Below are 26840 nucleotides of genomic sequence, written 5' to 3' on the forward strand. Positions count from 1 at the left end.
TCACCCAACTTATTGTGGGAAGCTTGTGGAAGGCTACCCAAACTGTTTGACCCAAGTTAAACAGTTTAAAGGCAATGCTACCAAATACCAATTGAGTGTATGTACACTTCTGACCCACTGGGAATGTGATGAAAGAAATACATGCTGAAATAAATAATTATATTATTCTGACATTTCACATTCTTAAAATAAAGTGGTGATCCTAACTGATCTAAGACAGGGAAGTTTTACTCAGATTAAATATCAGGAATTGTGAAATCTGAGTTTAAATGTACTTAGCTAACGTGTATGTAATCTTCTGACTTCAACTGTACATGCTATAAAGTAAGAAGGCACCCACTAAGACAAATAAGCTTCATTAATATCTGCTAACGTAGGCCCCTGCAGGATAGGCTCCTACAGTGGTTGTGCTATCTTTGGACCCCTTGAGTCAACAAACATCGCTCTCCACGGTGGCCAAGAGACACAGATACCCTGTATGAGTTTACAGAAGCCTGCTTGCTGGATAAGCACAACAACCCCTACTCACGACCAATAAATCAATGGGACATATGGGGGAGGGAGATCCATTTCGGTCCTTGGGACAGCTTTAATTGAGTGTAAATGGAAATGCGAGAAAAGGAGTGGTCATGTCAGAGACACCCAGCACACGCTGTAATATTCCCTTAGAAAGTTCTGTTTCTCTGCTCTGCTGCTTGTTGTTTAAACATACTCTCATAAAGAGCAAAAAATTATCTTGACATTCACTCGGGACAGCAGTGCAGCCTAAGATAATATTTAAAATGTTCTAAGTAAAGATAATATCATTTGAAATGTTATATAAATATTCATACACATAGCTCATATAAACAAAGACATTCCATCGCAAGAACACAGACACCCAGCCATAAGACTGACCCCCTCTGTTCTCTTCTTTCACGACCCCCTCTACTGGCCGGTCCCAAGAGCAAAGGACTTTTGCTGTGCACCAATGGCGCCCGCTCTGGCTAGAGCAAGGCCCGCCTCCAACCCTCCGACCAGTCAGAAGACCGAAACGACAAGACTCCACCTACTTTATTCTATGTAGAAAAATGAATGTAACCTTTGTATAAGGTCTCTTTTTCACCTCCTTGCCGAGTTGCCGAGTCCTTGCTATAACTCCTTGCCGAGTTATATGAACTAGATCCGTGCACGTAAAACTGCGGGACAAGATATCTTTGACTCATTAAAACTGTCTTTTGTTACAACTGAAATCCACTCTGTCCAGCGTCCGTGATTTGGTCTCAACTCTCCAGTATTTAAACACTAACAGAAAGCACAAAGCAAGCTCTTGCTATAGTCGAAGCATGGCTATTCGAACATATTTATTCAGATATTGACATTTGATCATTTGTTCCTTCAATAATTCGTTATCTACTGCACACTAAGGTTATGCAAGAAACAACTCACTGCAAGCTACATATCGTTAATTACTTGCCTTCAAGACATAAAATATCAGAAACATGACAGTTGATAGGCCCTGCAGATTGCACCACTGGGTCTCCCACTTGTTTACTATGCTAACACAGTTGAAGGTTCCACTTTTGGACCCAAAGTTTACATCCTTATCTATTCATGTTACTCTTTATTAGACGGTACAGCTCGAGGTAGAATGGTGCTATATTATGGCTGCAGTTTGCTGCTTCTTACATTTCTTGCTCTGCCGGTTCTATTGCTCGGGGGCATGGTATTCCATTGTCAGATCTGTGCTGCGGAGCGCCAATCTGCATGTGCTAAGCTTGCTACAACCTGCACTGATATAGTCAGGGAGCCCGGCTGTGGCTGCTGCCCAGTGTGTTCCCGGTTAGAAGGCGAATTCTGTGGCATCTACACACCGCGGTGTTCCACAGGGCTGCATTGTTATCCCACTGCAGATTCAGAATTGCCTTTAGAGCAGCTGGTTCAGGGGTCAGGACGATGCTCACACAAAGTAGACCCGGTACCCAACCTCACTCAAGAGCATCAGGACAAGAGTGGTAAGTAACTAGACTGTCGCTAAGAGAAGGTTATCATTATTGTAGGGTTACAAGTATTCTGTGTTATACATGTCTTTAATCGGCCACAAAGGAGTTCACAATATTGAAGTGCATGATATCTGCTGAATGCCATAGGCTGGTATAATGGAGATCTATTGCTTCTCTATATGTTTCCATTAGAAATCAATACCCCAAGTAGTCCCCTTATTAGGTGTAAATGACAAAACATGTATTTAGAAATAACAAGGATTTGTTCAATGGATCATCATTGATTTCTGGGAATGAATGTTGACATCCGTGGTGTGTTTGGACTAACAGGTAGATCCAGATGCTATTCATCTATTTTTGTCAAACTGCTAACCATGTTTGTCTGACCCTATTTCTCTGTTTTTTTAAACAAAGTAAGTGCATGACAATTTTCCCCCTTTTTTTAATGCCCAAAGCACAGGTCAAAGATTAATGCTGCCGGCAGTAACTTAGTGCCATCTCACATACAGCATCCCCTTCACATGAGATTTCCATTTCATGAGCCAGTCAAGTGTAAAAGAGGCACTATCAGGTGCCAGGTGTCTTGTAAGCTTGGGGCTCTCTAAATTATCTTTAATTAGGTAGCATGTCATATTCCTACACATAGCTCCACCCTCCATCCATCTCCCTCCCTCCATCATGTGTTTGTTTGATAACTGTTAGTGTTATTGACATGACATCACATTTTGCAGCAATGGGAAATGCTGTACGAACTCATGTGCTTTCGTACCAAAATACACGCACAAAACTTCAGAGTACATACAGTACACTCAGGATGAACTCATCATTTTCAAGGGATTCTGTCTTTGCATGTTGATTGCAAACAACTACATATTTGCAATCAACAGACCATAGGTCTGTTACAACTTTTTGCCTCTTTATTGTCTCGTACTTTCTTACTCTCTTTCTCCTCCTTCTCTATGCACTGTCTGTGAACTGGGATTGCCTTTGTAGCCCCGCAGGTAACGGTGTGCTCACACCCCTGCAGGTTGTTAATTACACACACAGAGAGAGAGAGAGAGAGAGAGAGAGAGAGAGAGAGAGAGAGAGAGAGAGAGAGGAGAGAGAGAGAGAGAGAAAAGGAAAATCATGTAAATTATTGTGTGGATTCTAATTAAATCAGACAATATACAGTGGAAATTACAAACTTTAGAAGCCTTGTTAAACCTCAAAACACTAAAGGTTTGCATTTCTAGCTGTGCAGGACATTTCCTGTAACAATAGGGTGATCACATTAAGATCTAACATCTGTAAGGATAGAGAGGGTGCACTCTGGGTGGCAACTGCATGTTAGTACCTTTATTGAACCCCATTAGCATTAGATTTAACCTGTTCCGAAAGGAAAAGTTACGTGCCTGGAGAACTCTGAGAATTCTGAGCCTTTTAGAGGTCAAAACGGGATGGAGACGAGTTGAAAAGGTAATTTCCAAACGAATCAAATATGTTATGAAGGCAGAGCTCGCAATAGTAGCTGTACACTGTAGCAACTTGTTAGCATTAGTTAGCCAAGTTATGCACATCATAATCTTGTTCACCAGACTTTCTCCCAATGCTCAGAATGTCTGGTAGACCAAAGCTTCAAACACAGCCTTCATTAGCCCAGTGGCAAGTTCCGGAAAAAGTCAGGGAGAAAGTCCAAATGCATTTCCATTAACAGTGTGGGGAAGCAACTCTGAAAATATAGTTTACCAAGCTACCAATTTTTTATCTGGTCACATTAGTTTTTGGTCAAAAAGTTGCTTTTTTTTATCATCATGATTTATTTGAACATTAATTTGCAATTGACCAAAAGTAAACCAACTTTCTGAATAGGAAACAAAGGCACGGGAATGAACCTGTCTGTGTGTGTCAGCGCTAAACCAACATACAGGGAAGGTTTTGGAAACCCTCCAAGGCAGTCGATCATCCCCGTCAGTGGCCCGCTTGCGCCAATAAATACAGTATAATGTAATAATGTCATTTTTTATCGAGGCTATATAATTTATTTAAAAAAACAGATGGACCCCAAAGCTGTTCATTTGTTAAGTTGATTATTTATCACATGCTTTCTGCACACTATAGATAATTTGTTGGGCAGAGACAGCATGCAGCTCTCAAACAGCTGGTTGTTGCATGGAGGAAAGCAATAGGAAAGATGTTCCAAGTTATGATATCTACCAGTAAATGCTAAGGCAAGAATAGGTATGCAAACCAGGTATTACTGGTGATGTATAATGAATACTGATGATGCACAATTTAGTCCTGCTAAGCTACAGGACTGTTTTGCTAGCACAGACTGGAATGTTCCGGGACTCTTCTGATGGCTTTGATCAGTACACCACAGCAGTCACTGGCTTCATCAATAAGTGCATCGATGACATCACCACCACAGTGACCGTGCATACTACAGTGACCGTACATACCCCAACCAGAAGCCATGGATTACAGGAAAAATCCGCACTGAGCTTTAAAGGGTAGAGCTTCTGCTTTCAAGGAGCGGGACTCCAACCTGGAAGCCTTTAACCTCTCTGATCTCCCCATCCCGGATCCGGGATCGTGAATACAGACTCAAGCTCATTACCATAACGCAACGTTAACTATTCATGAAAATCGCTAATGAAATGAAATTAATCTATTTGCTCTCAAGCTTAGCCTTTTGTTAACAACACTGTCATCTCAGATTTTCAAAATATGCTTCTCAACCATTGCAAAACAAGCATTTGTGTAACAGTATTGATGGCTAACGTAGCATTTAGCGTAGCATTTAGCGTTAGCATTCAGCAGGCAACATTTACACAAAAAAATAGAAAAGCATTCAAATAAAATCATTTACCTTTGAAGAACTTCAGATGTTTTCAATGAGGAGACTCTCAGATAGCAAATGTTCAGTTTTTCCTGAAAGATTATTTGTTTAGGACAAATCGCTCCCTTTTCTGCGTCACGTTTAGCTACGAAAAAAACCCTGTATCCAGGATTGTGTAAATCTATCAGCAAGCTCATTAGCATAACACAACGTTAACTATTCATGAAAATGGCAAATGAAATGAAATTAATCTATTTGCTCTCAAGCTTAGCCTTTTGTTAACAACACTGTCATCTCAGATTTTCAAAATATGCTTTTGAACCATAGCTAAACAAGCATTTGTGTAAGAGTATTGATAGCCTAGCATTGCATTAAGCCTAGCATTTAGCATGCAACATTTTCCACAAAAAACATAAAAGCATTCAAATAAAATCATTTACCTTTGAAGAACTTCAGATGTTTTCAATGAGGAGACTCTGTTAGATAGCAAATGTTCCGTTTTTACAAAAAATATTATTTGTGTCGACTAATCGCTCCGTTTTGTTCATCACGTTTGGGTAAGAAAAAAAGAAAAAAATCATTAAAACGCGAACTTTTTTCCAAATTAACTCCATAATATCGACAGAAACATGACAAACGATGTTTAGAATCAATCCTCAAGGTGTTTTTCACATATCTATCGACGATAAAATCCATCGTGGCAGTTTACTTTCAATTCTGAAGAAATGGAACGCGCATGGACCTACAGATTACGCACACAGGACACCGGGCGGGACACCGGGTAAATGTAGTCTCTTATGGTCAATCTTCCAATGATATGCCTACAAACACGTCACAATGCTGCAGACATCTCGGGGAATAGACAGAAAGCGCAGGCTCATTCCTGGCGCATTCACAGCCATGTAAGGAGACATTGGAACACAGCGCCTTCAGAATCCGGGGCATTTCCTGTATGAAACTTCATCTTGGTTTCGCCTGTTGCATTAGTTCTGGGGCACGCACAGATAATATCTTTGCAGTTTTGGAGACGTCGAAGTTGTGTCTTTCCAAGGCTGTCAATTATATGCATAGTTGAGCATCTTTTCGTGACAAAATATTGCGCTTAAAACGGGCACGTCTTTTTATCCAATAATGACACAGCGCCCCTATAGGTTCAACAGGTTAAGAAATCCCGCTATGCCCCCAGAGGAACCATCAAACAGACAAAGTGTCAATACAGGACTAAGACTGAATCATACTACACCAGCTCCGACTCTTGTGGCAGGGCTTGCAAACTATTACAGACTACAAAGGGAAGCACAGCCACGAGCTGCCCAGTGACATGAACCTTCCAGACAAGCTAAATTACCGTTCCGGGCGACTGTGTGATCAAGCTCTCCCTAGCCGATGTGAGTAAGACCTTTAAACAGGTCAACATTCACAAGGCTGCAGGGCAAGACGGATTACCAGGACGTGTACTCCGAGCATGCGCTGACCAACTGGCAAGTGTCTTTACTGACGTTTTCAACCTGTCCCTGAGTCAGGGGGCGGCAGGGTAGCCTAGTGGTTAGAGCGTTGGACTAGTAACCGGAAGGTTGCAAGTTTAAACCCCTGAGCTGACAAGGTACAAATCTGTCGTTCTGCCCCTGAACAGGCAGTTAACCCACTGTTCCTAGGCCGTCATTGAAAATAAGAATTTGTTCTTAGTTGCCTAGTTAAATAAAGTTAAATAAAGGTAAAATAAAAAAAGTCTGTAATACCAACATGTTTCAAGCAGACCACCATAGTCCCTGTGCCGAAATTAACACTAAGGTAACCTGCCAAAATGATTACCGACCCGTAGCACTCACGTCTGTAGCCATGACGTGCTTTGAAAGGCTGGTCATGGCTCACATCAACACCATTATCCCAGACACCCTAGACCCACTCCATTTTGCATACCGCCCCAACAGATCCACATATGATGCAATCTCTATTGTACTCAACACTGTCCTTACCTACTTGGACAAAAGGAACACATATGTGAGAATGCTATTCATTGACCTCAGCTTAGCTCAAACCATTGGACTCCACATACTTTTTTTTGTTTTAACGGGATCTGCCCTTGTCTCACAAACACCGCTCTCGCTCACTTCCTGTTAATCACACAGATTACTGCTTGGTATCTATGGATGCAGATGAAATAGACTAATGCAATTGTGTAGCTCCAACACACAATGTTGAAAAGGGTTTAGAAGTCCAAAACCTGCACGTGTTACGGTGGCACTCATTGGGTTAAGTTAGCTAGAGATAAAAGGTAAAAAAAAAAAAAAGTAGCTACAGCTAGCTAGCTACTCTCAAGATTGGGGGAATGTTTTTGCTAGCACACAACACGTTTCTGATTCAGAACCAGGCCTCACAGTCATGTAATTCGCTTAGATCAAATAATGACAAATATTTGGAGGAGCTGAACCAAAAACAAAACTACTACTCTGGTTAAAAATGTTCCATGTGGAATTGATAGTAGTCGCAAACATCAATTGTAGTCCCAAAATTGACAAAAAAAAGTGTAAAGTTGAATAATTTATAATGTCAGTATTTTCCAAAATTGATTTTTGTGAGATTTATGGAAAAGGATGTAAATGTTTTTCTCGTGTTGGGTTTAGATTTCAGTCCTGCCCACATTCCCACTAAATGTGGGACCACTGCCTGTTGGCACCCAAATCATCTGAGCACAGCTGCACACTATTCAGTTGTAGCAGCAGAATCAACCTATAACACATCCATTCCTTTACAGACATAGAACTACCCAATGAGACAATGAACAAGACATAGCTACAATACATCATCGCCAATGTTATGTTGAAAGAACAAGAAACGTTCATTATCAAAGGCTTGTTTTTTCCCCCAACTCAAACATCCACACATTTTGTGAGTCAACATTAGCATCACAAACACAACTGTCCTTCCTTTAGACAATTTCGTAGATAACACGTTGGTGCAGGATGTTTGGGGCTTGGGATAACTCAACTACGGTAAGTGAAGAGGAACAAACAACAATAACTGCCATATATTGATCATAACACATACACATACATATCAAACCACACCCTCAAGATTCAAATCTAGTTTTTCTTGAGGAGAAAAACCCAGGTGAAATCAGTTCAGACCCCTGTCAGTGTTTAAATGCGTAATTAGTCTGGGGACGATATTAGGCACATCATTACTATTCCATCATAACTATTCCCTTTGTATCTCTACTTGTGAGTTGTTGCTAGCTTTTTAGCATAAATTAGACACATTGCAATTGACACAAAATCTATGGAGGTTGACTAATATGACACTTTTGACTGTAATTCCTTTTGGAATAAGTGCTAAGTCATCAAATACAAGACTAGACCTCATGTCCTTTGGGAGCAGAGAACTTGAGTTGGAAGAAGAAGCAAACCATCATATTTTTGGGCTCCCTGCTTCGACAAAACCTACACAATAATTTGATTGTTTGCCAACTGAACTTGTTTGAAGAGGTTTAGCCGCAAGTGGAAGGAACCATCACAAGGTACGGCCATTATCTTGGCAGAAGAAAAAAGGTGTGATTTGCAACCTATTTACCACATTTTGAGCACAATTCAGACAGCTAATTCAGACAGCTGTGAAAGCATGTTCAGTAGCATTCTCAAAGCCAAGGTTCACATAGCTTTCTAACATGCAGTTGCTATGCTGCCAAGATGGGATCAACACTAATGTTTCAAAGTGAAACTAACAAGCTGACGGTTGTTGGCTGAAACTTCTATAATTTTCTGAAATTGGGAATTTCAATAGCTCCTGCCACAAAGCATTCAATCTGTCCAGAACTCTGAACGCTATACTCTCTACTGCTGTAGACATTTTAACAAGAGTGTACTAAGCATACTAAGTAAAGTAATAAAATATGGTATATAAATACACACAAAAATAGATTTGAATACCCCCTCTCTCATTCTCTCATCCTCTATGGCTCTCTTTCTCTCAATTCAATTTAAGGGCTTTATTGGCATGTTAAACATATGTTAACATTGCCAAAGCAGGTGAACTAGATAATAAACAAAAGTGAAAATCTCTCTCTCTCTCTCTCTCTCTCTCTCTCTCTCTCTCTCTCTCTCTCTCTCTCTCTCTCTCTCTCTCTCTCTCTCTCTCTCTCTCTCTCTCTCTCTCTCTCTCTCTCTCTCTCTCTCTCTCTCTCTCTCTCTCTCTCTCTCTCTCTCTCTCTCTCTCTCTCAGACACTCTGGCACAGTGACTGTACACTGTTTGAATACCTTTGTCAAGTCAATGGGTTGCTCTCCCTCCTGGGAGTGGTTTACTGTCTTAGAGCTGCATTCCTCTGTTTGTGTCTCCATAATTACAGATAAGAGTTAGTGGAGTGAGACACACACACACACACACACAGAGACACACGCACAAACACACACACACACACACACACACACACACACACACACAGAGACACACCCACAAACACACACACGCTCACACAGTGCCCCCAGGAGGTAGTTCACCTCCACTGAGAAGGCAGGCAGAAAGTCCTTACTCAGCAAGACAACCAGGCTAAAAGTGCTTCCATACTATTCCGTGCTCGCGTCCCATGATAGGGAGTAATGTTCTGATCTGTAGTCAACAATTCTGCACCAGTGTTCTCTATAAGAATAGAAAAATTCAGCTAAATTATAAACAGCGTTTTGGGTTTTCAAAACTAGGTGATTAGGAAATGAGTGTAACTATATCAGAATGTAGACGTTTTGTAATTCTGAGCCCTCCTGAAAAATACCCCATATCCATTGTTGGGCCAATTCAGCCTGATTTTAGTTAACCGAGCGATGCTACAAAAGGGTAGTGTGAAAGACAGTAACTGGGAGCAGCTTCTGTTGTAATACAGATAGCGCTTTGCCAAAGATGATAAAAGTTCAGGTGGACCAAACAAAGATTAACAGTTGGGTACAACTTTATCCACCACCACAATTGTTTTATTTTTTATAATTATATATATTTTTACATATAGAAGAGAAACAGTGTAAAAGACAGATGGGACTGGGAATCGATCTCTCTCAGCTAGAGGCTCATATACAGTGCCTTCATAAAGTTTGCATACCTCTTGACTTAGTCCACATTTTGTTTTGTTACAGACTGAATTCAAAATTGATCAAAGGTATGCTTTTTCTCACCCATCTACTCTCAGTACCACATAATGACAAAGTGAAAACAAATGTTTAGAAATGATTTTGTGAATTTTGTGAAAATAAAATAAAGACGTTTCTAATTTACATAAGTATTCACACCCCTGACTCAATACATGTTAGAATCTTTAGAATCTAAGTCTCTAAGAGCTTTGCACACCTGGATTATACTATATTGCACATAACTCTTTAAAATTATTCAAGCTCTGTCAAGTTGGTTGTTGATCATTGCTAGACAGCCATTTTTTAGTCTTGCCATAGATTTTCAATGAATTTAAGTCAAAACTGTAACTAGGCCACTTAGGAACATTCAATGTCGTCTTTTATGGGCTCCTAACCAACTGTGCTATTTTGTTTGATTTTTCACATTGTTTGTAATGTCAAAATGTCACTCTTTTGGTACATAATGTTGCTGCTACCGTCTCTCACGACCAAAAAAAGCTTTTGGACATCAGAACAGCGATTACTTACTTCGAACTAGACTACGATTTTTTCTTTAATGAGTCCGACGCAAAGGATGTACTGCATTGTCGAGACAAGGCCCAAATCCCCATCATCCGCGTGAAGAAAATACAGAGAAAAAGGGGGAGGAGGCCGTGGTGCCTTGTAAGAATTTGGCGACGAGTAGGTAAACCACCACTACCCTCCGTATTATTGGCCAACTTGCAATCATTGGAAAACAAACTGAACGATCTACGATTAAGACTATCCTGCCAAAGGGACATTAAAAACTATAATATATTTTGTTTCACCGAGACGTGGCTAAACAAGAACACGGATAATATAGAGCTGGCTGGCTTCCCCTTGCATCGGCAGGACAGAGCAGCTATGTCTGGTAAGATGAGGGGCAGGGTTGTGTGTCTATTTGTCAATAACTGCTGGTGCGCAATATGAAATATTAAAGAAGTCTCGAGGTATTGCTCGCCTGAGGTAGAATACCTCATGATAAGCTTTAATGCAGGCAAACTTAAATATGTTTTTACCTCATTTCTACCAGAATGTCACATGTGCAACCAGAGGAAAAACTCTAGACCACCTTTACTCCACACACAGAGACGCATACAAAGCTCTCCCTCTCCCTCCATTTGGCCAATCTGACCATAATTATATCCTCCTGATTCCTGTTTACAAGCAATAACTAAAGCAGGAAGTACCAGTGACTCGCTCAATACAGAAGTGGTCAGATGACGCGGACGCTATGCTACAGGACGGTTTTGCTAGCACAGACTGGAATATGTTCTGGGATTCATCCAATGGCATTGAGGAGTATACCACCTCAGTCACCGGCTTCATCAATAAGTGCATTGACGACTTCATCCTCACAGTGACCGTACGTACATATTCCAACCCAACCAGAAGCTATGGATTACAGGCAACATCCACACCGAGCTAAAGGCACTTTCAAGGAGCGGGACACTAATCCGGACATTTATAAGAATTCCTGCTATGCCATCAGACGAACCATCAAACTTGCAAAGTGAACCATCAAACAGACACCTGCTCTGATGCTCGTCGGATATGGCAGGGCTTGAAAACTATTATGGACTACAAAGGGAAACCCAGCCATGAGCAGCCCAGTGACGCGAGCCTACCAGACGCGCAAAATGCCCTTTATGCTCGCTTCACTGAAGATTGCATGAGAGTACCAGCTGTTCCAGACGACTGTGTGATCACGCTCTCCGTAGCCGATATGAGCAAGACCTTTAAACAGGTCAACATTCACAAAGCTGCGTGGCCAGAATGATTACCAGGACGTGTACTCAAAGCATGCACGGACCAACTAGCAAGGCTCTTCACTTCCATTTTCAACCTCTCCCTGACTGAGTCTGTAATACCTACATGTTTCAAACAGACCACCTGCCTAAATGATTACCACCCCGTAGCACTCACGTTGGTAACCATGAAGTGCTTTGAAAGGCTGGTCATGGCTCACATCAACACCATCATGCTGGAAACCCTAGACCCACTCCAATTCTCAATCGCACTCCACACTGCCCTTTCCCACCTAGATAAAAGGAACCCCTATGTGAGAATGCTGTTCATTGACTAGAGCTCAGCGTTCACCACCATAGTACCCACAAAGTGCTTCCCTGAGCTAAGGACCCTGGGACTAAACACCTCCCTCTGCAACTGGATCCTGGACTTCCTGACGGGCCTCCCCCAGGTGGTAATGGTAGGCAACAACACATCTGCCACGCTGATCCTCAACACTGGGGCCCCTTAGGGGTGTGTGCTTAGTCCCCTCCTGTACTCCCTGTTCTCCCATGACTGCAACACCATCATTCAGGCCCCCATTAACATTGATGGGGCTGAAGTGGAGCGTGTCGAGAGTTTCAAGTTCCACCAACGAACTAACATGGTCCAAACACACCAAGACAGTTGTGAAGAGAGCACGGCAACACCTTTTCCCTCTCAGGAGACTGAAAAGATGTTTAATGTGTCCCCAGATCCTCAAAAAGTTCTACAGCTGCACTATCAAGAGCATCCTGACCGGTTGCATCACCGTCTGGTATGGAAACTGCTCTGCATCTGACCGTAAAGTGCTACAGAGGGTAGTGCGTACGACCCAGTACATCAATGGGGCCAAGCTTCCTGACACCCAGGACCTATATACTAGGCGGTGTCAGAGGAAAGCCCCAAAAATTGTCAATGACTCCAGTCACCCAAGTCATAGACTGTTCTCTCTGCTACTGCACGGCAAGCAGTACCGGAGATCCAAGTCTACCCTGAACATCTAATCAAATGGCTACCCAGACTATTTGCATTGCTCCCCCTTTTTACACTGCTGCTACTCACTGTTATTATCTATGCATAGTCACTTTAATAACTCTACCTACATGTACATATTACCTAAATTACCTCGACTAACCGGTGCCTCTTCACATTGACTCTGTACTGGTACCCCCTGTATATAGCCTCGCTATTGTTATTTTACTAATGCTCTTTAATTATTTGAAACTTTTATGTCTTATTATTTTTTTTAAACGTTTTTTTATTTTAAAAATAAATAAAGTGCATTGTTGTTTAGGGCTTGTAAGTAAGCATTTCACTGTAAGGTCTGTTGTATTCGGCGCATGTGACAAATACAATTTGATTTGAACTCCAGTGTATATTTGGCTTTGTGTTTCAGTCTAATGTTTCTGCTGAAAAGTACATTTGTCTCCCATTGTCTGTTGGAAAGCAGACTGAAGGATTTTGCCTGCGCTTAGCTCTATTCCGTGTATTTTTATAAATAAAAAAACTCCAGAGTCCTTGCCGGTGACAAACATACCCATAGCATGATACAGCCACGACCGTGCTTGAAATATGAAGAATGGTACTCGGTTATGAGTGGAGTTGAATGTGCCCCAAAAATATCACTTTGTATTCAGGACATAAAGTTCATTTCTTTGCCAAATTTTTTGCAGTTTTACATAAGTGCGTTATTGCAAACATCTATCCTCAGTTTGCTCCTATCACAGCCATGTTTTAAAGTCACCATTGGTTTAATGGTGAAATCCCTGAGCAGTTCTTTCCTCTCTAGCAACTGAGTTAGGAAGGACACCTGTATCCTTGTCGTGCCTGAGTGTATTGATACACCATCCAAAGTATAATTAATAACTTCCCAATGCTCTAAGGGATATTCAATGTCTGCTTTTTATTGTTTACCCATCTACCAATAGGAGCCCTCCTTTGCGAGGCATTGGAAAACTTCCCTAGTTTTGTGGTTTAGTCTGTGTTTCAAATTTACTGCTCGACTGAGGGACCTTACAGATTATTTTAAAATGTTTTATTTAACCTTTATTTAACTAAGCAAGTCAGTTAAGAACAAATTCTTATTTACAATGACGGCCTACCCAGCCGCACCAATGTGTCGGAGGAAACACTGTACAACTGCCGACCATGTCAGCGTGCACTGCGCCCGGCCCACCACAGAGTTGCTAGAACGCGATGGGACAAGGACACCCCAGCCGGCCAAACCCTCGCCTAACCCAGACGACGCTGGGCCAATTGTGCGTCGCCTCATAGGTCTCCCGGTGGGAGCCGGCATCGACACAGCCCGGGATTGAACCCGGATATGTATATGCGGGGTACAGAGATGAGTAGTCGTTCTAAACTATATTATTGCAAGAAGAGTCCCTGTAACCTGTTATGTGACTTGTTAAAGCATAGTTTTACTCCGGAACTTATTTAGGCTTGCCACAACAAAGGCAATGAAAATAGTTTTCGACTCAAGATATTTCAGTTTTTAATTTCAAAATAATTTGTATAGATTTTAAACACCAAATTCCCCTTTGGCATTATGTGTAGGCCAGTGGCAAAAACATATATAAATGCAATCCATTTTAAATTCAGGCTGTAACACAATTTTCTGTGGAAAAAGTCAAGGGGTGTGAATACTTTCTGAAGGCACTGTATGTGCTGAGGGCTTTGATTTTAACCATACAACCAATCTTAGGCACCATCTCTCATCATTATTTACAGCCTGTAGTACATACAAACTGTCAGCAATAAGATTATAGTCCCGACCACTTCTGAGACTCAATGCCCAGCAGGAGAAGTGACATCAGGGTGTGAGACACATACCTTACCAGCAGGATGGTGCCTTGAGGAAGCCAATGTGAATCTTTGTCTTCCAAAGATAACACATTGTTTACAGAAACCTGTCATTAGAAACATAGTGCTTTGAAAGCTCCTTTGGGATTAATTAAAGGAGAGCGAACAATTGTGTGTGTATCTATGGGTGTGGGTGTATGTGTTCTGTCAACCCTGAGAGTCTATAAAGGGAACATTTTCTTCAGCAATCATTTTCTCTTTGTTTGGAACGAGTTTCCGGTGCATTAAAACTTTTTATGTGCAGATATCCTTGTTTGTATTCGGGGCATGTACACTCTTAGAATAAAAGGTTCCAAAATGGTTCTGTGGCTGTCCCAATAGGATAACTATTCTTGGTTCCATGTAGAGCCCTCTTTGAAAACAGTTTTACAAGGAACCCAAAAGGGTTCTCATTGGAACCAAAAGGTGTTCTTCATAGGGTTCTTCTATGGGGACAGCCGAAGAACCCTTTTTGGTTCTAGATACAGTATCACTTTTTTTCTAAGAGTGCACTAAGTCTTTGTTTGTGTGTGTGTGTGTGTGTGTGTGTGTGTGTTTGTGTGTGTGTGTGTGTGTGTGTGTGTGTGTGTGTGTGTGTGTGTGTGTGTGTGTGTGTGTGTGTGTGTGTGTGTGTGTGTGTGTGCGTGCATGCAGGATCTATAGAGGAGCTGCAGGGCACTGAGGGTCCCCCTCAAAAGAAGCCGACCAAAGATGCCAGCCCTTGGATGTGGTCCAAACAGAAGGCTGTGAGGCAGGCCCAGAACGAGCTCAAGACCAAGATGAAGACCAACACCCACCCTGAGGAACCTAGGACCCAGCGGGCCACTCAGGTCAGGACACACCATTCCAAAAATAAATAAAAATCCATCTTTGTTCACATCCGCTATGCGAGAGATACAGTTCAGAAACTTGATGAGCAATTAGTATTATGACACTACATAGCTTAGAATGGCTAAACTTAGGGCTTCCCGAGTGGTGCAGCGGTCTAAGGTACTGCTTCGCAGTGCTTGAGGCGTCACTACAGAACCGGGTTTGATACCGGACTTTGTCGCAGCCGGCCTTGACCTGAAGACCTATAAGGCGACGCACAATTGGCCCAGCATCATCTGGGTTAGGGGAGGGTTTGGCCGGCCGAGATGTCCTTGTCCCATCGCACTCTAGCGACTGTGGCGTGCCAGGAGCATGAACGCTAGCACGGTCGCCAGTTGTACCGTGTTTCCTCCGAAACATTGGTGCGGCTGGGTTAAGCGAGCAGTGTGTCAAGAAGCAGTGCAGCTTGGCAGGGTCGTGTTTCGGAGAATGCATGGCTCTTGACCTTTGCCTCTCCCGCGTTCGTATGGGAGTTGCAGAAATGGGTCAGGACTGTAACTAACAATTGGATATCATGAAATTGGAGAGAAAAACATGGATTTGGGTAGGGTCAACTGATCCTAGAGCCTCCCAACCTCTCTAAACACTCTGTTGTGTAAATTGATCAGTTCTGAAAGTGGTATCTGTAAATCCACTATATGCAATTGATTGAATACTGGCCTTAATGACCCTGGTTGGTATTTGGTACGACAATGCCCTCTTCCATACACACACAAAGACACAGCTACTTTGTATGTCAATAAAATCTTTATATATTTATATGTGTTGACAGATTGTCATTTGTTTACATAGACCACTGAAGGCCAATATTCTTATACATTTATTTTAATACTGCAATTGGTAACTGTTTACAAAATACTATCAAATATTGGCAGTATTTTCACCGTCAATCAGTAGAAATATTAGAGCTAAGTTGAATTGTGTTAAATTTGCACATTGCCAACAAACAGCACTCATTCAACAGTGTTTACTGTATGTGCTTCATTCAAGATCACGTGGCTTACAAGGACAACCTTGTTATTAGTTGACTAACACAACCCTAGTTAGCCCTACATTAATTTCCCAAACAACCCATTGTCTTCCGGTTCATGTGAACTTTGTTTAAAGCAAAAATATGTGGCGTGCTAATAAGCGTGGCCCCTGGGGCCCACAGAGAAGAACCATAAGTGTTCCGACCTAGGAAACAATCATATACATGCCCAGATCTTCTCCCTCATTTAACTCTATGTATTGCCACAAAACACAAAATAAGCGAGGGGAACACAATTGATGAGACCATTAGAGACAACAATGGATATATTAATGCAGTAAATGGGGGTAGGCAAATGGGGGAGTCAGTTCTGGGGGTTGGTAAGTTGTGGGTTGTGGAGGGACAACTAAAATGACAATTCAAAAATGTTCCAGCCTGGGGTTTGGTGAAATGGAGTGTTAAAGATAGGTTTCCTGTTAACATGAGTGTTTGGAGTTTGGTAGATATAGTGAGATCATTATTTACTCCATCTAGAGATGAGAAGTCTTGCTAAGTTAAAAGCTCGCTTTTTCTACATCCTCCTTCCCTCAATAGAATGTGTGGGAACTTAGCATCCATATGTTATTGAAGGTCCAGATAAGCACCCTGGCGGGTCATGCCCCCCTCTTGTCCCGGACCAAACTGGCTGGCTGTCATGGCTGTCATACACTACTGTATAGTATAAATAGGCCAGCAAAACACAGCCCTCAGCTCTGTCACACTGTGTACCCGTCATACATTTCAATCACTTATTTAAGGGAAAGGAAAGGGGGGTATACCTAGTCAGTTGTACAACTGAATGCCTTCTGAATGCCTTCTGAATGCCTTCCGCATTTAACCCAACCCCTTAAGGCAGGTGCGGGGGGCTGCCTTAATCGACATCCACATCTTTGACGCCCGGGGAACAGTGGGTTAACTGCCTTGCTCAGGGGCAGAACAACATATTTTTGACCTTGTCAGCTCGGGGACTCGATCCAGCAGCCTTTCACTTACTGGCTCAACGCTATGTACGGGATGGTGCTGAGTTGAAGGTGTATTAGTTCAACAGTCAGCATTTTGTCTGTGCTTTTCAGAGCCATTGTCAACAGGAGATGGACAAGGTGCTGGAGGAGATCTCCAAGATGACCTTCCATGACAACAGGGAACCGCTGGAGGATCTGTACGAGCTCAACTCCCCCAATTGTGACAGAAGGGGCCAATACAATCTCAAACAGGTGAGCCTCTAATCATTGATTTGGTTAATGTAATATACTGCCACCTCACAGCATATTGGTCAGTGTTGATTTTTCAGTGTAACATTTCTAAAAGAACCACAGTGTTGGTGTTAATAACCAGTGTTGACTGTGAGATTGTGATTGTGTCTGTTTTACTCTGTGGAGAGTAAAACATTTCTATCAAAACTATGGCCATCATTATCATTATCCCCAGCATGCTGTACTGCAGCTCAATTTTTGAATGTACATTGATTGATACATTCATCTTATGCTACACAAAGATAAATAACTAACTACTATCAGTTAGGTAGATTTATTGCACCCGTTACTGAAATGGTTGTTCTAGTTTAAATGGTTTAAGTAGTCCCCTTTATCAATATTCTCAACCTTGAGTGTCATTAACGAATGCAGGTTTTGGTTTAATAAAAATTCCTACTGTTGGATGTCATAACTCTGTCTGGATTCCAATAGGAATTACATATCACTTCGCAAGTCAGAATAATGCGACTTGCAGGCCTGATGTGGCCTGTAAACCAGTAGGTTCCTAACAACCCTATATTGGGGTAAACATGGGCATCAAAGTAAGGCTTTATGATATTATTCATCTGTAGATTTTGGTTGAAGCTCAATGTTAAATTAAAATGTACTTACTACGCCAATATTGTTGATGAAATTTGCAAATCACCTTGATTGTAGGTACGCACTCCCTGCCCCTGGTCATGAGCCATCTGGCCATTTCCGAGAACCGGATTTTCATGAGGGTTGTCAGCATTAGGATGAATCCCCCCCCCCCCACACACCTAGCTCAATATCACGCTATTGGATAAGAACAAGACTACAGCATCCATAAAGTGACTATTAGACTTGCCACCTTTCGGACTGAATACATTTTAGGGGCAACAGTTTTGATTCAATTTATAATTTATCGGTTTCAAGTGCCAAATAGATAAGCAATGATGTGCTACGCATTTCTGACAATACTAATATATTTTTCAACCCGAATCTCAGAATTCTAACACTGAACAACTCAGTTGCTCAGTAATAACATAGCTGCTGCTTCACCAGGCTGCCAGTCATCAGAAGTGTATTTACGTGTTTATTTATTTGTTTATTTATTTGTTTATTTGATTCCCCATTAGCTTTTGCAGAGGCTGCAGCTATTCGTCATGGGGTCCATAAAAAACCCAAAACATGAAAAGTAACTCTGATATGGCCGAAGACAACTTCCCTCGAGGGACAACGCATTGTATATTTGTGATGTTAGAGAAGCTTCCATTGAAGAACACTTTGGGTTCTATTGGATAAATAACTCTCCAACCATGTGATGGCAGGTGATGTAAAGCCAAAACAAGTGAGTTTCTTCAATACCAATGTATGATCAATAACATCAAATGCAGCACTGTAATCTACCAGTACAGCTCCAAATATAATCTCACTATCAATTTCTTTTCACTAATAATGTGTCATCTGAGTCAGTCAGTATAAGTTGATTGCCCTTCTCTATGTGTATGCTGAGAGTCAGTAGTGAACTTGTTCTCTGAAAAATAGCATTGCATTTGGTCAAACACGGTTCTCTCCTTCAGTTTACTAAGAACAGGCAGCAAAATGATTAGGCAGCTGTTAGAGCCAGCAAAGGGTGCTTTACTATTTTTAGGCAGTGGAATTACTTCAAATCAAATTCTTTCACCTCTCCCACACCAACTTGACCAAATTCAAAACAGCAATCCTTCTCTTTCGTTGTTAGATGTTTTTTAGCTAAATATGGTGGTTCATCGTTCGATGTTGTGACTTCACCACTTTACCAATGAAATGGTAATTGAAATGATTGGCAATAGCTAAAGGACCCATCAATTTCAATGAACGATGGAAATGAATTGGGTTTTCCTCGCATGGTATAATTCAACGTACTCCAAAGTATTTTTAGATTGTGTTTTATGTCATGTATCTTGGTTTTGTAATATAATTTATTATTTTATTATAAGTTTAGGTACAACATTTCTCCATTTACAGTTTGTTAACCAATCAGCTGAGCAGCATGACTTGTTTGCCACCTCTTTTCCATGATTTCTTTGAACCATACCATTTTTTTTTATTCATCATCAATCCAGAGGGCTCTAAGAGTTCTCACAGTTATTTTCTTAACGGGTGCATACTTGTCAACAATGGGCACAAATACGTTGATAAATACCTCCAGTGCTGTATCCATATTCACTTCCTCATACACATCAGGTCAACATAAATGATTTTAACAAAACAGTCCTAAGAAAACATTTTGTAAGATCTCTTATAAATTGCTTTAGGCCCAACCTTTGGCACGTTGACTTTCCTTGTTATTGCAACAATGTTATGGCCACTACAGCCAATGGGAACTGGACAATGCTTGGGTTTCTAGCTCCAACAGCGAAGTAATATCTACCAATTTCACAACAATACACACAAATCTAATGGAAAGCAATTACATTAAGAATATATAAATACCTGGACGAGCAATGTCGGAGCGGCATTGACTAAAATAGAATAGAATACAGTATTTACAGTTGAAGTTGGAGATTACGTACACCTTAGCGGAATACATTTAAACACAGTTTTTCACAATTCCTGACATTTAATCTGAGTAAGAATTCCCTGTTTTAGGTCAGTTAGGATCACCACTTTATTTTCAGAATGTGGAATGTCAGAATAATAGTAGAGAGAATGATTTATTTCAGCTTTTATTTCTTTGGCCAGGATATTGTTGCTAATTGCTTAGGTTTGACCTTTTCAAACTATCATCACCTGGTGGAGTGGAACTGTGTTTTTTATTGCAGCCCGCTTGCTGTTGTTAGCTATCTCTTTGAAAATCACTTGCATTAAACTTGCTGCGTTTAAACTTTGGATCACCGCTTAATTTGTGTGCTGAACATAAAAAAATATGTTTGCAATGCGAAAGGAAGAGTTGTACATTTTGATTGGGAAATCCTATGCCTAATGGTTGTGTTTTTGTATTGTTATGATTGGGACCTACTGTACTGGCTTATTATGTCTGAGTGAATAGGCTGCTTATCCTTTAACATCATGCTGTGTGTGAGTGCTGTCTTTCTATTGGCCCCAGCTATGTGTTTTACAAAAAGTGCTTGGCTCAGCCTCAGGCCTGTTTGATTCAGCTGGGCGCATTAAATTATGCTACCTTTCTGCTATTCTTCTTCATATTTGAGTTTGGTACGTGTTGGAAGATTTCTTTTTCTCCAGTAGTGGTGGTTCTCCACTGCGCAAACATGTCTATAATAGACATAAAGACTGTTACAACTTCTCACGGTCTTCCTTTATTAATAGTGAGCTTTCAACCTTCAAACAATTTCCCTACTCTTCCAATCCAATGAATCAAGGAAATTCTGACGATCACGACAAAGTTTGAGGATTTTCTTTAATGAATGGACAGTAATGTTATGAGTAAAGTAGAAAGCCCAGTTTTAATAAGCAATAATATATGAAAGGGATACTTCTGGGTTTTGGCAATAAGGCACTTCATCTACTTCCCCAGAGTCAGATGAACTTGTGGATACCCTTTTTTTTGTCTCTGTGCCCAGTATGAAGGAAGTTATAGTTAGTTTCACTAGCCAATTCTAACTAGAGTTAGCAAAATTACTGGAAGTCTATGGGTATCTGCTAGCATGCTAGACTTCCAGTCATTGTGCTAACGCTAGTTAGCATTGGCTCTCGAAACTACCTCTAACTTCTGTCATACTGGACATCCCAAAGTATCCCTTTAATGATTCATGATACAGCCTGGTGAAGTGGTTTTATGCACTCACTGAATGGAAGCTGATAATTATGAATCTTTTACTCTGCTAGTCTTGGAAAGAAATGATGAGTTCTCACTGTCCGAGACAGAGTCAAGGCCAAGTAAAAATGTATGTGACACAGAGACAAAATCAAGACATTCAATATGTGGTCTTTAGACCAGACTCGGGTACTACAACACTGATATTTAGGCTTGGCATGACATGTGGCCCATTGTTTACCTTATCATCAATGACATGTGGCCCATTGTTTACCTTGTTACCTGGCAACAACAAGGGTGTTTCAAAGAGCTGTCAGTCAAGGCGAGCTCATGATTATAAGCTCCCTGCCCACTCAGCCTGTTCGTTCAGGCTCCCTGATAGTTACAGATAAGAGAAAAGGTACAATTTCTTCAATTCTGAGCATTTAAATAGCATAAAAATATTATGGGTGATGTTTTGGTAATTTAAAGGCTATTTTTACTTGGGAAATAAGATGACTGTGCAGGACCATTAACTCAACTCATACTGTTAAAAGGGGTAGTATAATCTGCACGCACACACACTGTACACAAGCACACACACACGCACGCACACACATTTATTTTCAAATATGCCTTGAAAGGCAGAGTCAGTGGGTAGAGGCCCAGCAGGAAAGTATGCCCCCTTTATCCACCACCATCCCTCACACACACTCTCACCCGCCCCATGCCCGAGAATGGGGCGATTTTTGTCAACATGGGGGCGACAGCGTCTGTATCCAGAGTTACAAGGTAATAAAACTGTTTTCAGGCAGACCTTGGGAAGATTTCCACACTAAGTCGAAACAATGTTTCCCAATGAAGCTTTTCCCAGTTTCCTCTGCAAGCTTGTCTTTGCTGCTGGAAGGACCCACTTATTTTTAGAATGTGGTCAAAACAATGATATGACATATCTGCATCCTGAAAATACTTAATCTAGGCATCTGTGTGAGGTAAAATGAGGACAGGGGAGAAAGAGAGTGAGAGAGAGAGATAGAGAGAGAGGGAGGCAAATGAGGGCATTGTTTTGATGACAAAACTCTTTGGTTCCCAGGGCTCAAAAAACACTGCACCTCCAACAGCACTTAATCGTTCGGTAATCATTTTGTTCCTCTCGCAATTACTGTAACTGTCACTTTTTGTTCTTTCTCATTGAAGGAAAAAATGGAAAGTGTGTTTTTTTTCTCTCTCCTCCCCTAAGGCCCTGTCCCCGTGGTCCTTTCTTGCGTGGCCTAAGAAGTGTCCAGTTAAATCAGTTCAATTATAACCTCATTCTCGGGATAGGGGGGAAGGGTCTCAATGGGGGGTCCGAGGCCAGCTAGCATGCTGGAGGGGACAGAGGGGGGATGGGAGGATGGGGAGGTGGGAATGTCCCGAGGATGGGCTGTTATTGCGGGCGGGAGCCCTACCCATCCACCTCATCTCAGCCAATCCAAATGCAAACGCCCTCTTGTTATGCGGCCTACGCCCCCCCAAACGCCCCATCTCTGACTGTATCCAGTGCCTCATTAAACCCCCACCTCTCCCCCCTCACCCCCCACCCTTCTCTCTCATTTCCCCCTCATGTGTTCCAGTGCCACATGTCCACCCACGGTCAGCGGGGCGAGTGCTGGTGCGTTAACCCCTTCACGGGTGTCCAGATCACCCAGTCCACGAAGGTGCGGGGGGACCCCAAATGCAGCCAGTATGTGGAGGAGCAGGAGATGGCGACTGGGACACTGCCCACTGTTGTCCTCCATATGGCAGAGACATAGCAGAGCTTCACCCACATCCAGATATCCCCAACGGTGGAAAGGTCCAACTTGACTGACAGCTGATATTGTTGTCATGTGCATGGGTTTCTTTCTATGTAGCCTACATGTTTTTGTTTCAGTGTGTGTATAGGGGCGGGGGGGGGGGGGGGGGGGGGGGGGGTGTTGTCTTTATATGTTTATGTGTGCGTGAGAGGGACAGATAACGAGTACTTCTCTTGTCTTAGGACAGGTCTCCCGTGTGGAAAAGATTTGCGCAAATCAAGATGTTTGATAAAAGGGGTGTGAGAGCAAGGCAAGGGCATTATCCATGCTACAATTCAAAGCAGGTTTCATGAAGATATATTTACTGTGTGGGCATACGCACTGTATGTGCGTGTGTGCCTGCCTGCTTGATTGCTCGTGTGCGTGCGTGTGTCTGTATATGTGTTTGTGTGTTTGACTGGCTGTTTCCCCTGCTATTCATAGGGCTAGGTGCTGCGAGTAGCATGGATGCCGGAGCTAACACTATGCTAATCACGGGGCTGTCACAGCATCTGGTTCAATTGGTGTATCAGGCGGCATATAACCTCCCATTTATGCAGCTGCTTGCCTTCCATGCCACGTTCCATATCTATTTATTCAACCTTTCTCTCATCACACTAGTCAATATGTGTGGTGGACTAACAAAGCCTCACATTAAGCCCTTGACATATAGAAGATCCGTACCAAACTAACGAACCATGGGTGACACTTCATTTTGGTGTCTACATACAATGCACACTAATCTGTTGTTAGTGCATCATTCCAATGATGATGATGTACTTACATGCTAATGCTAGTTTGAATGGTTGGAAACACTTTACCTTAATAACCTGTACTGCCACACTCTATTACCAAAGCTATTACACAGCAGTTCCTATGTAACTACTATGTTGTTACTACAGTTACTACTGTGTAGTTACATAGGTAGGCTACAGAAGCAACTTAACGTACTCTGCTACCAAATTGTTTCGTGTTAATCGAAGTGTTCCAGATTTTTCTGCAGGGTATCTGTAATGTTAATGATTTGTCTTCTTCAATACACATTCTTCTGTCCTCTCCTCGTTCTGATAAACAGTCTCATGTTTTTGTTAATGATATAGCTCTGTCCTTTAAAGATATTCCGAGAAATAGCCTGTGCATGAATGTATCCTGTTGGTCCCTCACATCAACAAGGTTAAGTCATTTATGTTCAAATAACTTTCATCTTTTGAGTATTCCTTGATTAGTTCATCAAATGTAGGTACATCTCTTGTTGAATAAAATGTCTGAATAAAATGTACCCAACCAAGCGCTCTCTCTCTCTCTTCTACTACTTTCTACTCTGCCTTCTTCTTTATCCTTCACCTCGTGTGTCCTCTCCCTCTTGTTGATCCTCCAGAATTCTGACCCCCTCCTCTCTCCCTTTCTCCAATCTATCCATCTTCTGCACTCTCTTCGTCCACTCCTCCCACCTCTCTACCAATGTTGTTCCATGATTACACCCGTCTGCAGTGGAATTGGTGTGGTGGTTTGTGTGTGTCTCTTTGCCCTCTGGTACTGTCATGCATCCTGCCCATGTGGTGATGTCCCTGGCAAAGGGTGGTGTGGGTGGTCAAAGGGAAAGGTATATGGGGATCAGTGGTGGTTTGTAGAGGGGGGGTGTTGGAGGAAAGGGTGAATGGGGGTCGGGTCGGCGGGTGGTTTGAAAAAGAGGGTGTGGGGGGGGGGGGGGGGGGGGGTGTTGCGGGTTACTAATGAAGTGTTGACAGTGGTGAGAGATTAGAACCCAGGGCTGACATTGACAAATGTGATACTAAGTGGGTTAAAGTGTCTATAAATAAACATAGGTTCCCAAATGTATGTCCGCTATGCCAACGCTGAGGCCTGGCTGCTACACCTCCAGTCCACACACTGCTAGGCAGAGGGCGAACATAGAGAAGGGAGGTGAGGGTTGGTGGGAGGAGGAGGACGAGGAGGACGAGGGTCTTGCACTTGTGTGTCCTATCCAACCCTGGATCTGGATTTCCCATACTTTTCTTTGGGCTCTTTCCACAATGCTGAGAGCCAACCACTGACTGTCTTAGATGGCCCACTGACCGAATGAAGATATGAATACAAACATGCAAGCATGTCATACCATATCAACGTATCAAAGATTTACAACTAAAACATTAAAAGAAAGGACAAACTAATGTGTGAGACTGTCGTTATGGAAAAAACTAAATTTTTGCTGATCACTTGAAATCAAAAAACACGTTTTCATATGACCACATGATCTTATTTAAAGTAAATGTGATAACATGTGACATGTAAAGCAACATGTGATAACATGAAACTACATGTGAAAACATGTGATCACATGTGAAGTGTTCCAAAAACACATTTCCACATGTAAAGTCATGTGTTTTTTCTGTAAGCCCACATGTGACTGGGCTTTGACCTTATGACCTTATGTGTTACCAGTCTGCCAGCAAGGTGCTAATCCAGTCACAATGCATCATCAACCATGGCACTCTCCATGTGGAACTGGAGCTAGTATTTTCATATTTCCTTTTTGTTACTGTTTTCTTGTAGTAAATTAGTTGTGCTTAGTATGATTTCAGTGCTTTGAGGATGTTGGCAGTTCGTTTCCTGTATAGATCCCTCTGTGCCCTCTGGTAGTGCACTAAATTTAACGGTAGTTTGAGGCTGGCCTACTTTGAAAACAAAGAGAAACCAATCCCTGTGGTTTTTGGGTATATTGATATGTCAGAGTGGGCTAAAGTGGGTGGTGTGTGTGTTGATGGAGTGTGTGTGCCGGTGTGTGAAGAAGGGGTAGGTTTGGCTAAGAGTGTGCATATGTATGCGTTCCTGGGGGGGAGTGGTTTAGCACAGAGTGGAGTGAGTGTTTACCATATGCTGCAGAGCAGGTCCTTGGGTTTGGAGAAGCTCACTCTGGGTGACAGAGGGAATTCTCTGAAGCAAAGCAAAGCACCATGTGCACTGCCAAGAACATTCACCGGGTGTTCTCCTTCATTGTTTTTACTTCATGTTTAATTTTAAGGTAGCACCTTCTAGCATTCTTTCTGATTTGCGTAAGATATACTGAACAAAAATAGAAACGCAACATGAACTAATTTCATATAAGGAAATCAGTCATTTGAAATACATTCATTAGGCCTTAATCTACGGATTTCACATGACTGGGACGGAGCGCAGCCATGGGTACCCCTGGGAGAGCATCGGCCCACCCACTTAGGAGCCAGGCACACCCACTGGGAAGTCAGGCCCAGCCAATCAGATGAGTTTTCCCCCACAAAAAGTCTTTATTGCAGACAGAAATCGCTCCACAGTTTCATCAGCTGTCCGGGTGGCTATTCTCAGACAATGTCGCAGGAGAAGAAGCCGGATGTGGAGGTCCTGGGCTGGTACGGTTACACGTAGTCTGTGGTTGTGAGGCCGGTTGGACGTACTGCCATATTCTCTAAAACGACATTGGAAGCGGCTTATGGTAGACAAATGAACATTCAGTTCTCTGGCAACGGCTCTGGTGGAAATACCTGCAGTCAGCATGCCAATTCTACGCTCCCTTAAAACTTGAGACATATCTAGCATTGTCTTGTATGACAAAACGGAACATTTAAGAGTGCCCTTTTATTGTCCCCAGCACAAGGTGCACCTGTGTAATG

General features: G+C 42.1%; 1 protein-coding gene across 1 annotated transcript; it reads left to right on the forward strand.

Moving 5' to 3' along the window:
- The first annotated feature begins 1619 nt into the window (after nucleotides 1-1619).
- LOC110502108 (insulin-like growth factor-binding protein 2-B) lies at nucleotides 1620-23296 on the forward strand. The gene is made up of 4 exons (XM_021579985.2): nucleotides 1620-1994; nucleotides 15202-15377; nucleotides 17500-17640; nucleotides 22993-23296. Exons 1-4 carry the CDS (start codon nucleotides 1631-1633, stop codon nucleotides 23170-23172), a joined length of 861 nt encoding a protein of 286 aa, XP_021435660.2. The 5' UTR covers nucleotides 1620-1630; the 3' UTR covers nucleotides 23173-23296.
- Nucleotides 23297-26840: the final 3544 nt, after the last annotated feature.

This window comes from Oncorhynchus mykiss, chromosome 22, assembly GCF_013265735.2.
Source record: "Oncorhynchus mykiss isolate Arlee chromosome 22, USDA_OmykA_1.1, whole genome shotgun sequence".
In the NCBI taxonomy this organism is placed as follows: domain Eukaryota; kingdom Metazoa; phylum Chordata; class Actinopteri; order Salmoniformes; family Salmonidae; genus Oncorhynchus; species Oncorhynchus mykiss.

Excerpts from the sequence above, each read along its gene's own strand:
- LOC110502108 (XM_021579985.2), top strand. The coding sequence starts at position 1,631 with ATGGTGCTATATTATGGCTGCAGTTTGCTGCTTCTTACATTTCTTGCT. Across the intron at positions 1,995-15,201 it reads AGAGCATCAGGACAAGAGTG|GATCTATAGAGGAGCTGCAG; the intron begins GTAAGTAACTAG and ends GCGTGCATGCAG. Across the intron at positions 17,641-22,992 it reads GCCAATACAATCTCAAACAG|TGCCACATGTCCACCCACGG; the intron begins GTGAGCCTCTAA and ends CATGTGTTCCAG.